General features: G+C 39.2%; 2 protein-coding genes and 1 pseudogene across 2 annotated transcripts; all 3 read right to left on the bottom strand.

The window, feature by feature from the left end:
* Positions 1-951: 951 nt before the first annotated feature.
* LOC119032889 (4-galactosyl-N-acetylglucosaminide 3-alpha-L-fucosyltransferase 9-like) lies at positions 952-2097 on the bottom strand. The gene has a single exon (XM_037122511.1). It carries the CDS (start codon positions 2095-2097, stop codon positions 952-954), a length of 1146 nt encoding a protein of 381 aa, XP_036978406.1.
* A 4857-nt stretch (positions 2098-6954) lies between these two features.
* On the bottom strand, positions 6955-9495 carry LOC119032888 (annotated as a pseudogene).
* A 3883-nt stretch (positions 9496-13378) lies between these two features.
* Positions 13379-14425, bottom strand: LOC119032638 (4-galactosyl-N-acetylglucosaminide 3-alpha-L-fucosyltransferase 9-like). The gene has a single exon (XM_037122056.1). The coding sequence runs from the start codon at positions 14417-14419 to the stop codon at positions 13379-13381; it is 1041 nt and encodes a 346-aa protein (XP_036977951.1). The 5' UTR covers positions 14420-14425.
* Between the last annotated feature and the right edge of the window lie 970 nt (positions 14426-15395).

Below are 15395 nucleotides of genomic sequence, written 5' to 3'. Positions count from 1 at the left end.
CTCCATTTTATTAAAGGATAGAGCAGTAACGGCAAAGTACATAAGAATCAATTATACAACAACATTATATGACCTTAGATAGCAACAACATAGAAAACAATTAAGAATATGTGCAACCACACACCACAACCTGAGAATCCAAGGTCACATTCACTGCAGACTTTCTGTTACAGTATATGTAAAATAACCCATTACATTACCCTTCATTTATTTTTCTAAATAAATCACCGCCTACATTCAAATATCTTCATCGTGTAGATTAGGCCTCAAGATTCCATTAGCATGACAGCAAAAGTACCCATTTCAAGTACAACTACTTTACAAGCCTATTTGACCAGTTTACTGATACAATCTGCTGCTGGTTTGGAGTCGCTGGGTCACATGACATGGAAGATATTGAAAAAAACTTTATGCCAAGTAATTTAATGACTTAGACTTTCTTTTATTGTCATTCGAATTACTCTTTACAGTGCAGTGGGAATGAAATTTAGTTTCAATGGCTCAGAATCGAGTCAACTGAGATGGGACAAAACATGACAACAACGAGAGGCAGCCATTGTCTTGCTGTCGTCACACCTAAACCATGTCTGTAGCTGCCAGCTGTTCCCTGAAAAGACGTTAGTTGGTCCGAACAATTGTAGCTTGACCAGCCTGAGTGAGTTTTCATCATAACAATGATCAGGGCAATCTGTTGCAGTTCTGTTTGTATAAAACAGGGATATGAAAATTCTGTTCATGCATCATGACTATTTAGGTAAAGAAATATTCCAAGGTACAATATGTAGATTTTTGATTGTGACTGATCATAACATCTTCAAAATGATTCATAAGGTATGAAGTTTTGTGTGTATAAAAATGAGATAATTCAGGTGAAATAGTTGAATTTCCAGCATAAAATGTAATTTGGCTTTTTTTTTTGTTGTTGTTGTTGTTGTTGTTGTTTAAGTTCTGTTAGCCCCAGTACCATTTATTAAGCCCATGAAAGGCTTGATACCCCTTGTTACGCTGTAAGTATCTACAGGTTTCGCAAGCATGGGTGGGGCCAAATGTAGATTGTTGCACTTTAAACCTGTTGGTCCAATCGAAGTATGCTGTGTACTCAGTTTCGTTTTTGTCGAGGTACAGCAGCCTGTCTGCCAGCTCCTTTGGTGTGGAAAAGTCATCAACATGAATGAAAGAATCTCCTGGGACGTGGTCCTCATAGTTTTGTCTTGAGGGGCCCAGAACTACTGGTACAGTACCTAGCTTCATTGGAGAGTATATCTTGTCTGAGAGGTAGTCATGGTAGAGTGAGTTTTCAAAGGCAAGGTAGAATTTACAACTAGTAACTATACTTGTATAATCTTCGTAAGTTATTCTATTACCAAATGCATTTCCATAAATGTGAATCTCAATGTGGTTTTTCATTTCATTGTAGAACTGAACTCTCCTATACTCTGGGCTCCAGTTGCTCACAATCCAACAGACCAACTTGTCCTTAACTGGCAATTTGAAACGCTCATCTTCAGGTTTCACAGGCTCCAAGTGCCCATAGGGCACAGGAATATTTGAATCAAGTCGATAGGTGGATGTCAGGTTAAATAAGTCATCAAGCTCAGGGATTAGACCTGAGTTTGCGGGCGACTCCATATTGAACCAAACCCATTTCTGGAACCACGGACGTGGCTCTTTTGGCATGTTGTCAAGATTTCCATATATGTCCCTGTGGTGGAAGAGAACCGCGTGGGCTTTGTCGTAAAGCGCCTTGTCGTCAGTCAGTTGGCATTTTTTGATGTGGAATTTACTGCAACTCAGTTCAAAGTCGACACCAAACGGCCACATCCAGATCAGTACGATTGTGTCAGGCTCAGTGTCCACCGCTTCAACCTGGATCTCCTGGGTGTGATTGTGCTGCAGCTCTGTGGAACAGTTTGAGTCTGCAGCTGCACACTGAACTGGAGGACAGGACTGATGAGCTCTGTCCACAAAAATGTTAAAACTGGGGAACTTCATTTCAAAGTTGCTATATGTGAAGAAAAGAGTGACAAAACACGACACCATGAGGCCGCTGAAGACAAATGGGCGGAGAGTTGTCCACTGGCATGGTGAAGACGACATGGCTCACCTTTGGAGAAAGAATAGATCTATTAATTGTAGAGAGAACTTTTGATTTGGCAATTAACTGTGTCATCATTTACACAGGATGTGGTTCAAAGGAAGGATGGATGTTCAGTATTGCTGCTGTTGTTTCGGGCATAGTGTAAATACACAGTGCTGCCCTTTTAACAATTCAAACAATACGCGAGCCTCCATACAAATACACTACCAGTGTTTCCCTTAGATTTTTTTGTAATAGCGGTGCTCTGAGTCAGTAACCGAGCAACAGTAGGGGGTCCGGGGGCATGCCGCCCCGGACGAAAATTTCCAGCGATTCAGCGCGAGGTTCTGGGAGGTGAGCTAACCGTTCCCTCTGGGGGGGTCTGAGGGGCTTCAGACAGCTCTGTCAAGTTTACCTAGCTAGCTGCTAGCAATTTTTAATGCAAGCCAGCAACTGGGGTCTAATGAATGTAACGTTAATCCAACAAGTGCAGTAATTCGCTCATGACATGGGGTAAACAGAAAAATCAGAGACTGTTAAAGGATATTTATTTGGTACTTGTTTTTATTATAGCCTAAGTGAGGCTGTCTAACTGTACAAATGTTGTTGTCCGCATCACATCTGGCAGCGATGAGTCGCCTGTTGCAGCCTTTGAATAGGATGAAGAGGATTTCAGTCACTCAACTTAAACGGTGACTTGTAGAAATTATACAAATAGCAGTAATCCTTCAGTGAAGGAAGGACATGACGGGCTCTAATGTCAGATTTTAGGAACTTGATGTCCAGTTTGTAATATGTGAATAAACCACCTAAAAAACACAACACAATCAGACTTCTGAAGCCAAATGGGTACACAGCTTTCCACTGGGGAACTGATTATGGCATGGCTCACCTTGGAGAAAGAAAAGATGGATTCATTGCAGCATGTTTTTTTATTGACCAATTTATAGATTACAAGTTAAGATACAGAGTTGTGAAAAATCTTTAAGAGAGACCAAACAAGAATAACCAATAAAATCAACATTAATTGTGAGCAAACTTACATTTGAGAACATAAGCAACTGACAGAATAACTGAACAATAATTGTCTGAAAAGCAGTCAGACCAAGTGAATGTTATGATCTGATATTGCCTTGTTGATGGTCTAAGTTTTGTTACTCTATGACCATTATTGCAACTGACCAACGTTTTTGTCATGTCATAGCTTTGTGGTCAGATGATAACAGCCTCAGAAAATGCCATGACATCTCGGTGTGAAACAAGGAAGTGAGATCAAATCACACTGTTCATGTTACCTGGAAGACTCTCCAGTACGTGATACAGCCAGTGTCTTGTTTTTTGTATCAATGCCCAACAGTTACCATGTAATTCCTCCAAGCTTACAGTGTAAATTAGCTGTAGAAATCCATACATAGAAAATACTTTCCATTGGTACTTGTAGGTTAAGCAGAACTGGGGAGTAAGAATTAGGAATTTAAGAGGACAGAGGAAAACAAATTACACTGTTAGTATTTTTGTGCTTACTGTTGAATATTGCCTTTCAATTTTGCCAAAAGTGGGTCTGTGTGAGCTGTAATTTCCCCCCATGTTGAGTGACTGTCTCCCCAAATGCTTCCTTGTTTCACACAGAAAGATGCCGTATTCTTCAGACAGTAGAAACATTTACAAAAATATCCCACTGGGTATCTCAAAAATCATATTTGAATTCTCGTCTGTACTTGATTAGTTGAAGGGCTTACCTGCATTCGTCCTCCACAGGTGTCGGTTTGACGTATGACAGCCTTTGCTATTTGCTCTTAATAGATGGCAACTTAAAGGTGGATGAACCAGTTTGAAATTATCTCTCGCATCAGGAAATGGTGCACTTTCCAACCTTAGTCAAATGAGTTCTTATTCATTTTTCCTATGCTGCATGGCTTGGTGCAACTTCACTGTCATCAAATGAATGATTTCCTGGCATAGAGATATACCAAAGCAAATGACTGACTTAATGTCTCCTTTGGGGTTGGTTACAGAGCAGAACAGGTTGCGCTACATTAATGATGGACCCCACCAACTAATGGGCTGCAAAACTGGCAGTATGATTGGTAGCTTCCAAATAAACGGTTTGATGTTTGCTGGTCCCCTGGATAATTTTTCTCCGGGCAGCGCTGTGTTTCAGCAGTTGCTTTGAATATGATAAGCTAAAACAATGCGATTGAGCCTGTTGGCAGGATAGCAGAACAAAAAGCGTTTAAGGAATTCAACTTTCTGGTTCTTTTCATCTGTTGCAACAAGTCTTATGTAATTGTAACAAAACTGAAAAAATATCTGGGGCTCTTCATTACAGATCAAAGGTCGGATGACGTTAACATTTTTCATTTCAATTAAACATGTTTTCAATACTGGTTTATGGGGTTTATACAGGCTTCCCCCTATAATGACTGCAGACTGATATTGCTTAACGTAGTGATGTACAGCACACAAATTGTTTTGTAGTGAAAGATTCAGTGCTTGATTAAGAAGTCTGATGTACAAATTTGCTGAAGGAATCGTTGTCATGCCGCTGGTGAAAAAGTAAAGAAAAAAATTAAAATAAAGGACACCATAGGTCTATGGTGTCAAAGCTTACTGTTATGTGAAGATTTTCTTATGTTATTAGTAAATACAAACTTATCACTTTATGATACAAAATGCATCTTTCAATAATGTGACTGTCGTGACATAAACCATTCCACAGTACGACAGGTGCAGTGCAGAAAATGCGTTATAGATCGTTTGAATTACATTATCCAGTACAGGGTGCTCTGACTCGAATATTTAATGCACTGATGGAGATTTGATGGATGGTTTGTTGGATGGATGTTCAATTCAACCCGAGGTAAATTCATGCATCCAGTGGCATCATATAACTGACCAGTGTGGTAAAGCACAACAATCTACGAAGCTGCCTGTACATAGTTATGTTAGTGCAAAAGAAAAACACACAATAAACATAGAAAAGGTCTATTTGTGTCATCCCAGCTCCAGAATTGAGTAAATCTTCCTCATATGTTGTATAGGCTCTCATTACACCTGTTGGGTCAGTGACATCAAGACAATCATGTAGCACAAAGCTGGCAGCCTCAGGCATGTCCCATACCTGTTTATGAACCAGTTTTGTGACTTTTTTGGTCTTTATGCTGTCGCTTAGCATAACAGTCACTTCAGTCACTTTCAGCGAGGCTGAGGTGGGTGTACTTTTAGTAATCCTGGTTTCAGGTTCACATGATTGAAATCTACATGTATGGTGCAGTGCCCCGTTTCTGTCTTTGCTTCAGGAGGTACGTAATTACATTCAATCGCTGTGAAAGACGACACCAGTGTAAGAGGAGAGCCTCTCCTCCTGGTGCAATATTTGAAAGACAAATTTTACTAGAACATTTAACAACAGCCATACTGAGCCTTTTAAAATGATATGTGCAGTGATAATTTGTTTTGGGAGACAAGCAACCTATTCAGTTCCTTTGTCTGATCAAACTGGATAAACCAGCAATCATCTCTTTTTTTAAGTACTATTTTGGGCTTTTATGGCTATACTGAAGGGTCAGCTTGGGGATATGACAGGAGATGAACCTTTCCATGTCCAAAATCACATGTGGGGCAACTAATGTGAGAATATTTGCACCACTGATATTATCAAAATCAAAATACATGAAATCAATTATAGATGCATTTTGTTGTCCAACTAATTATACATTTGAATATTGTACAATAAAAGGTTAGGTGACAATAAACATTCTGCATATTATCTCATTCCTCCAGTCACATTCAGCCATGCAGACGAGCGCTGAAATGATGTTTCAACACTTTGACCAATGTTATCAAAATTCCATCCACCTCAATTTTATTTTATAAGGTCATAAGGTATTATTCATAAGGTTGCAGCAGTAATGGCAAAGTACATACGAATCAATTATACAACAACATTATATGACCTTAGATAACAACAACATATATGACAATTAAGAATATGTGTAACTACATATCACAACCACAGAATCCAAGGTCACATCCACTGCAGACTTTCTGTTACATTTTAGAAATATCACAGCCGGCTGCATTATCTCCTCCAATAAATAAGTAAATCAAAGCTACAATATGTAGCATCCCCTTACCACAGTATAGGTCACATAACCCATTACATTACCCTTCATTTATTTAGAAAAACTATACAGTATGTAGTTCAAAAATTTCCCTTATCCCTGAACACACATTGGCAGCTGTTGATCTCAGAGAACATTTCACAAACACAAGTTCACATTTTCACAGTCATATCTCTACATTCTTTCAAGTTATATGACCACATGTTAGACGGATCAGAATGAACTCATTTACAATACATCAAACATCCTGTGAGGTAATTATTTTCAAAAAGAAAGAAAAAAGGAAATAATTGCCTACATTCAAATGCCTTTACTGTGTGGATGAGTTCCCAAGATTCTATTAGCACGACAGAAAAAGTTCCCATTTCAAGTGTGACTACTTTACAGGCCCCCTGAGTATAATTTCATCTTTTTTTTTTTTTAAATTTCAGAGAAACATTACATCCTTTAATCTGGCAGCAGCTTAAGACCAGCATAATTCTCCTGCTGGTCGAAATAGATGTGAATGCAATGATATCAAACCTGTTTGCATTTAAAGCCAAAACTGAATCTGCTGTACAGGTATAAGCAGGCGAGGTCTTAAAGGTCATCCACACCAAGAATGACAACTATCGTGGTGTTTTCAGACCAACAGCAAATCACTCTGCACATCTAGATTACATCCAAAGTCAATGAAAAGATGTCAATAGAAGCAAATTTGTCTTTGTGTGTTCTGGCAGGTGTGAATGCAAATGTTCAACACGCATAAATGTGTCAGATGCTGTGTCACAAAAGCAATGACATTCACACTCACGTCTTGACTTTACGTTGCTGATGTCTGGACATTCATGAACTACACTTATTCACTACAATAACTGAGTCAATTGAGATGAGAAAAACACGGAGCCATGTACAGGAAAGTGAGTAAGGAAGGCGGACTACCTGTGGATGAATTCAAACAAGAGTCCAAACTTCAACCATGACAACAACGAGAGGCAGCCATTGTCTTGCTGTCATCACACCTAAACCATGTCTGCAGCTGCCAGCTGTTCCCTGAAACGACGCTGATTGGTCTTAACAATCATAGCTTGATCTGCCTGAGTGAGTTTTTTTCTTTAACAATGTGCCGATCATGGATATGCAAATTCTGTTCCTGCATCATGACTAATTAGGTAAAGAAATATTTCAATAGTACAAGAATATAGTACAATATGTAGATTTTTGTTTGTCATTGATCATAACATCTTTAAAATGATTCACATGGTATTAAGTTTTGTGTGTAGAAAACTGAGATAATTCAGGTGAAATAGCTGAAGTTTCAGCTTAAAATGTCATTTGGCGAATGCTTCTTCTTATTGTTTGACTTCTGTTAGCCCCAGTACCATTTATTAAGGTCATGAAAAGCTTGATACCCCTTGTTACGCTGTAAGTATCTACAGGTTTCACAGGCACTTCCCCTCCCATAAAAATCACCTTGTACTCTAAACCTGTTGGTCCAATCAAAGTATGCTGTGTACTGAGAGTCATTTTTGTCGAGGTACAGCAGCCTGTCTGCCAGCTCCTTTGGTGTGGAAAAGTCATCGACATGAATAAAAGAATCTCCTGGGATGTGGTCCTCATAGTTTTGTCTCAAGGGGCCCAGAACTACTGGTACAGTACCTAGCTTCATTGGTGAGTATAACTTCTCTGTGATGTAGTCTTTGTAAACTGAGTTTTCAAAGGAGAGGTAGAATTTACAACTAGAAACCACTTTTGTATAATCTTGGTCACTTAGTTTATCACCAAATGCATTTCCATAAGTGTGAATCTCAATGTGTTTTCTCATTTCATTGTAGAACTGAACCCTCCTATATTGTGGGCTCCAGTTGCTCACAATCCAACAGACCAACTTGTCCTTAACTGGCAATTTGAAACGCTCATCTTCAGGTTTCACAGGCTCCAAGTGCCCATAGGGCACAGGAATATTTGAATCAAGTCGATAGGTGGATGTCAGGTTAAATAAGTCATCAAGCTCAGGGATCAGACCTGAATTTGCAGGCGACTCCATATTGTACCAAACCCATTTCTGGAACCACGGACGTGGCTCTTTTGGCATGTTGTCAAGATTTCCATGAATGTCCCTGTGGTGGAAGAGAACCGCGTGGGCTTTGTCGTAAAGGGCCTTGTCGTCAGTCAGTTGGCATTTTTTGATGTTGAAATCACTGCAACTCAGTTCAAACTTGGCGCCAAACGGCCACATCCAGATCAGTACGATTGTGTCAGGCTCAGTGTCCACCGCTTCAACCTGGATCTCCTGGGTGTGATTGTGCTGCAGCTCTGTGGAACAGTTTGAGTCTGCAGCTGCACACTGAACTGGAGGACAGGACTGATGAGCTCTGTCCACGAAAATGTTAAAACTGGGGAACTTCATTTCAAAGTTGCTATATGTGAAGAAAAGAGTGACAAAACATGACACCATGAGGCCGCTGAAGACAAATGGGCGGAGAGTTGTCCACTGGCATGGTGAAGACGACATGGCTCACCTTTGGAGAAAGAATAGATCCATTAATTGTAGAGAGAACTTTTGATTTGGCAATTAACCATGTCATCATGTACACAGGATGTGGTTCAAAGGAAGGATGGATGTTCAGTATTGCTGCTGTTGTTTCGGGCATAGTGTAAATACACAGTGCTGCCCTTTTAACAATTCAAACAATACGCGAGCCTCCATACAAATACACTTCACTTGACCAGACTGAATGCTGAATTAAAGCTGCAGTCCAGAGTTTTGAGAAAAAAGGACTTAGTTTGGACTTAGTCAGAATATTTGAATGAGCACAGCTCCCACGTCCCAAAGCTCCTCCCTGCAGAGGAGCCTGCCATGCATGAGCAGACTTGTTACCACGGTAACAGAGGATGCCAGATAACCAAGAAGTCCCATTCAACAACAACATAACCCCCGACTGTTGTCTTTCTGATCAATACAAGTAAATGACAAGTGCCTCATGCGAGTCACTGTAGTAACCCGAGTAACAAACAGAATTCCTCACATCGTGGTAGACGGAGTTATTAGCTAATCTGAACAATATAACTGCCCAGATACTTGAAAAACACTTTTGCTAGCCAGTAGCCATAAAGCTAAACATGGGAGTAAGCATACAAGCTAACAAGCTAGATTTACCAACACTCTACGTAGCTCGACCGCAACTTCGTACAGCGATATGCGCTTTTGCGAGTATTACCGTAACCACCACCATCTTAGACTTGTGGTTAAAACACAGATTTAAACACATTTTGAGCAGGGGTCCTTACTTGTCCAGCAGAAAAGCAGCCAACTCTGCGTCGCTCTTGAGTCCTTACAAATTCCACAGCTCCCTCCACTTAATACTGAAATGACACTCTGATATTTATCTTATTATTCTCCCTGGCTCAGTCCAATTCGTTCCTTTTACACTGCTTTTCTTTGTCAGTTTTCTTATTTTTGTCTTATATATCAAATTACAGCTACTGGGTGGAGCCACAGACAGCTGACCTGTATCTTATTCTGCTGTCAGATCATAATGACAATTTGGTCATGCACTGAAACAGTCCAGCATGGAGCAGAGGATACATTAAGAGGTATAAGGATGCTAAGTTACAGTCAATACAGAGCAACTCTTAGAGAACGGGACATTTGTAGATAGAACACATGTTCTTTCAAATCAGAAATCCGGTCATATTTTTGGATTGTTTTTATTGTTATTATATAATGTTGTTTGATTTTGTATCATCCCTCAACATATAAAAATGCATAAAAGATTAAACATATGCCCGAAAGGTATCACAGAAAAGCACTGAGGTAATAATTGGAAAGCCAACAAGATGGAGGCACAAAATGGACCAAAGCATTAAAATTAAGTGTGTGTTTAAAATGAAACTTTGCAAAGGCAGAGTTGCATGTTCTAATATTGTTTGTATTGGAAACGTATGATGACAAAATCTTACAAATGTATGCTGGACGTGAAAGGGTGTTAAATGTAGTGATGTTGAAGTGAAACTTGAAGCTCTTTACCTGAGGTCAAAAATGGGAGTTATCTTTCCTGCTTTGTTTAATACAATGAGACAATGAGAGAAGCACCTGAACAAAAAAAAAAATTGCACACACACATATATATATGTGCAATTTTTTTTTCCTTCCTTTTTTTTCCTTCCTCACTTCATCATTTTATCTGTAGTTATTGATAGGATTTTCTCTTTCATTTTTGTTGTGTTTGTTAGATTTAACTACTACTATGCTGATGACTCACTTTCTGATACACCGGTTGAGAGAGTGAAAGACAAACATGGATTAAAATTTTACTTTTAACGATCGAACCTTAAGAGGTTGATAAAACAAGATAATTCATTCCATCGTAAGAAATCATTGAGGCACAGAGCAACAAACTCACCTTGGAGTAGAAAGAGTGCAGTAAAAGGAAAAGCAGAAGCAGACCTTTCTCTGATAGTGTGGCTCTTGTAAATGACAGATCCACAAGGATGCTTCCTTCTCCGTTCCTCTCTGACACCTGAGTATGAGTCTCAAATGCCCATCCGTGTTCCACAAGTTGACACCTTAGTGTTGTGATAGGATGTTTTGCACTGTCACCTGACTTACGACTGTTGTTAGGAGCACACAGCTTCTGGGCATTCAAACTGAAATTTGACCATGGTGGTGAACAGACAAGAAAATACTGTGTGCTCTAGTTTCCTGTTCAGCTTCGAGCAAAAAGAGAACTCAGGGAAGCAGGTAGAAAATACTGAAATTTAATTGCATTCAAAGTTCACCTTTTGATTTTGGGTAAGTGAATGTACAAATACTTCAGTCTTGACAAAGATAAATAGAATGATTAGTTTCTCCAGGAGGTGATTGCATGCTGCATTAGAGCCAAATGTGTGCATGTTTAAATTAATTGGTTTGGTCGACAACCAGATTTAAAAAGAAAAGAAAAAACACTTGGTCCAATAATCAGAAAAATGCTGAACATGGGATCTGTTAATTGGCCAGGCCGATTGACCTACAGTACACAGTATGTGCATATAAATATCCATTTGATTTACTTTTATAGTTTTATATTTTCTTGCATTTCATATTACATACATTTTTTGTCAGAAAGTGACTTTTTATACATTAGATATCATTCAATATCATTCAATAATTATATGGTCAAAATCAATATTGTCATAAATGTGGTAAAGAAAGATGCAACTAACTCAGCAGGGTTAACAATAATACCACAATAGTCCATAAAAATCCACAAGAGGCCTAATATGTATTAGTGTTGTTTGGCACACTTCACATTAGAGAACTATAAACTGAGGACACACTAAAATTGATAAACTGTTCACAAAAATAATCCTAAAGTAATGTTACGTGGCAAATATTCAACAGCAGAGGAGGTCTATGACAGAGCTGCAGCGCCAACTGGAAGAGGACACAGCAGACATGACAGACATCTGCCTGAAAACACACCCTCCCTCCCAAATGTGAAGCCAACGTGCTGGACCCGCTATAATTCACTAAAACGGGGGTCACTTCAGTCAGTTAGTCTTATGGCATTCACACATACACAGTGTGCCATAAAGTGGTGCGGGGGCCGTATGCACCTGCATTGTCTGTATATAGCAAGAAACGGCTCTGCATGTAGCACTCAGGAGGTGCAGGAGTTGAATTTGAATTGCAAAATTTTAGCCCTCAGGAAGTCAATCTTCCGTTCGGCCTGCAAATGATAATGTGGACGTCGACATGGCCATTATCTCTTTGCGTTTTCCGTCTGTCTCTTTCATCCTTGTGAGCGAATCTGGGAGGGAATTTCTACAAATGTCCACTATGACTCGAATATGACTAGAATATGGTGGCCAGAGGTCAGAGGTCATGGTCAAACCTCACCTTGTGACCTCACAAAACACATTTTGGACATAACTCAGAAATTAATGTGTTAATTATGAGAAACATTATACACTATTTCCTCATGAATTATCTATTTATGACATTTCCATGTCCAAATTCACATGCGTGGTAACTAATTTGTAAATATTTGCAGAACAAAAATTAATGAATAAATGATTTCAATTCTTTTTGCAATTTTTCTGTACAAGTCATTACTAATTTGGATACTGTACAATAAAAGGTTAGGTTAAAAACAACATACTGCATATTATCTCATACCTCCAGTCACATTCAGCCATGTGGACGAGCTTTGAAATGATGCTTCAACACTTTGACCGATGTTAACAAAATTCCATCCACCTCCATTTTATTAAAGGATAGAGCAGTAACGGCAAAGTACATAAGAATCAGTTATACAACAACATTATATGACCTTAGATAGCAACAACATAGAAAACAATTAAGAATATGTGCAACCACACACCACAACCTGAGAATTCAAGGTCACATTCACTGCAGACTTTCTGTTACATTTTAGAAAAATCACAGCCGGCTGCATTATCTCCTCCAATAAATAAGTAAAACAAAGCTTCAATATGTGGCATCCACTTACAACAGTATATGTAACATAACCCATTACATTACCCTTCATTTATTCAGAAGAACTGTACAGTAAATAGTTCAAAAACTCCCCTCATCCCTGCACACACATTGGCAGCTGTTGATCTCAGAGAACATTTCACAAACACAAGTTCACATTTTCACAGTCATACCTCTACATTCTTTCAAGTTATATGACCACATGTTAGACGGATCAGAATGAACTCATTTACAATACATCAAACATCCTGTGAGGTAATTATTTTCAAAAAGAAAGAAAAAAGGAAATAATCGCCTACATACCTTCATCATGTAGATTAGGCCCCAAGATTCCATTAGCATGACAGGAAAATTTCCCATTTCAAGTAAAACTACTTTACAGGTCCCCTGAGTGTAATATAATCTGCTTTTGATTTCAACAATTGTAGCTTGACCAGCCTGAGTGAGTTTTCATTATAACAATGATCAGGACAATCTGTTGCAGTTCTGTTTGTCAAAAACAGGGATACGCAAATTCTGTTCCCACATCATGACTATTTAGGTAAAGAAATATTCCAAGGTACAATATGTAGATTTTTGATTGTGCTTGATCATAACATCTTTAAAATGATTCACAAGGTATGAAGTTTTGTGTGTAGAAAACTGAGAGGCAAAATAGTTGAATTTCCAGCATAAAATGTAATTTAATTTTGTTTTTTTGTCGTTTAAGTTCTGTTAGCCCCAGTACCATTTATTAAGCCCATGAAAGGCTTGATACCCCTTGTTACGCTGTAAGTATCTACAGGTTTCGCAAGCATGAGTTGTGCCAAATGTAGATTGTTGCACTTTAAACCTGTTGGTCCAATCGAAGTATGCTGTGTACTCAGTTTCGTTTTTGTCGAGGTACAGCAGCCTGTCTGCCAGCTCCTTTGGTGTGGAAAAGTCATCAACATGAATGAAAGAATCTCCTGGGACGTGGTCCTCATAGTTTTGTCTTGAGGGGCCCATAACTACTGGTACAGTACCTAGCTTCATTGGTGTGTATATCTTCTCTGAGAGGTAGTCATGGTGGAGTGAGTTTTCAAAGGCAAGGTAGAATTTACAACTAGCAACTATACTTGTATAATCTTCGTAAGTTATTCTATTACCAAATGCATTTCCATAAATGTGAATCTCAATGTAGTTTTTCATTTCATTGTAGAACTGAACTCTCCTATACTCTGGGCTCCAGTTGCTCACAATCCAACAGACCAACTTGTCCTTAACTGGCAGTTTGAAACGCTCATCTTCAGGTTTCACAGGCTCCAAGTTCCCATAGGGCACAGGAACATTTGAATCAAGTCGATAGGTGGATGTCAGGTTAAATAAGTCATCAAGCTCAGGGATTAGACCTGAGTTTTCAGGAGACTCCATATTGTACCAAACCCATTTCTGGAACCACGGACGTGGCTCTTTTGGCATGTTGTCAAGATTTCCATATATGTCCCTGTGGTGGAAGAGAACCGCGTGGGCTTTGTCGTAAAGGGCCTTGTCGTCAGTCAGTTGGCATTTTTTGATGTGGAATTTACTGCAACTCAGTTCAAAGTCGACGCCAAACGGCCACATCCAGATCAGTACGATTGTGTCAGGCTCAGTGTCCACCGCTTCAACCTGGATCTCCTGGGTGTGATTGTGCTGCAGCTCTGTGGAACAGTTTGAGTCTGCAGCTGCACACTGAACTGGAGGACAGGACTGATGAGATCTGTCCACGACAATGTTAAAACTGGGGAACTTCATTTCAAAGCTGCTATAAATGAAGAAAAGTGTGACAAAACACGACACCATGAGGCTGCTGAAGACAAATGGGCGGAGAGTTGTCCACTGGTGTGGTGAGGACAACATGGCTCACCTTTGGAGAAAGAATAGATCCATTAATTGTAGAAAGAACTTTTGATTTGGCAATTAACTGTGTCATCATTTACATAGGATTTGGCATAGTGTGAATACATAGAGCTGCCTTTACTCATACTAACTCATAATCAATTGACCTACAGTGTACAGTATATGCATATAAATATATGTGTGATTTACTGTCATTTGTACTTTCATTTCATATTGCATTCATGTTTTTGTCAGAAAATTACTTTTATTGTATCTTCAAATGAATCTAAATGCAGAATAATGGATGTAGTCACTGCCAGCTATTTGGGAGATACAGGTTAAGGGAAAAGATTTAAGAAAAAAAATGGCAAGCCTCAACTTTGAACACAGACTCCGCCACTCTTTTTCTTTCTCACACACCAAAAGAACAACACATTCTTCCCATTGTAATGGTCAGCTGTTACCAAATAGTTAAGTCGGTTTACTCAGCCTCTTCTAAGTTCACTGTGTGCACAGTGTGTGATGAAATGTATCTTCATATTTGCTATTGTGATTTGATGTGTTGTTGTCTAGTCTTGTCTACAGTGCTGCCAGTTTGACCCTGTCTTGGCTCTCATCTGCAAAAGCGATTTTTCCCAGTGAAAGAAATTTGGCATCGCAAGATCTTCTGCTCGTAGTTTCAACTCAAGGGTGCACGAAAATGACTGAAACTGGGAAACGGTAATCTGCAATATGCACTGTCACATGCAGACTCAGAGGGTGAAAAGAATACCAGCCATGATGTAAGGACCTGTAGCTAGAGTGGTGCCTTATTTAATTGAAAATAAATGAAACAAAATGGAGTTGCATGGAGGTAAATCCTGATGCCGTGTCTGCAAGATCAAGGTTACAG

This window comes from Acanthopagrus latus, chromosome 14 (genome assembly GCF_904848185.1).
Source record: "Acanthopagrus latus isolate v.2019 chromosome 14, fAcaLat1.1, whole genome shotgun sequence".
NCBI classification, from domain to species: domain Eukaryota; kingdom Metazoa; phylum Chordata; class Actinopteri; order Spariformes; family Sparidae; genus Acanthopagrus; species Acanthopagrus latus.
This window is presented reverse-complemented; position numbering and strand designations above follow the sequence as displayed.

Bases quoted from the DNA above. Each gene is read 5' to 3' on its own strand.
- LOC119032889 (XM_037122511.1), bottom strand. From the start codon at position 2,097: ATGTCGTCTTCACCATGCCAGTGGACAACTCTCCGCCCATTTGTCTTC.
- LOC119032638 (XM_037122056.1), bottom strand. From the start codon at position 14,419: ATGAAGTTCCCCAGTTTTAACATTGTCGTGGACAGATCTCATCAGTCC.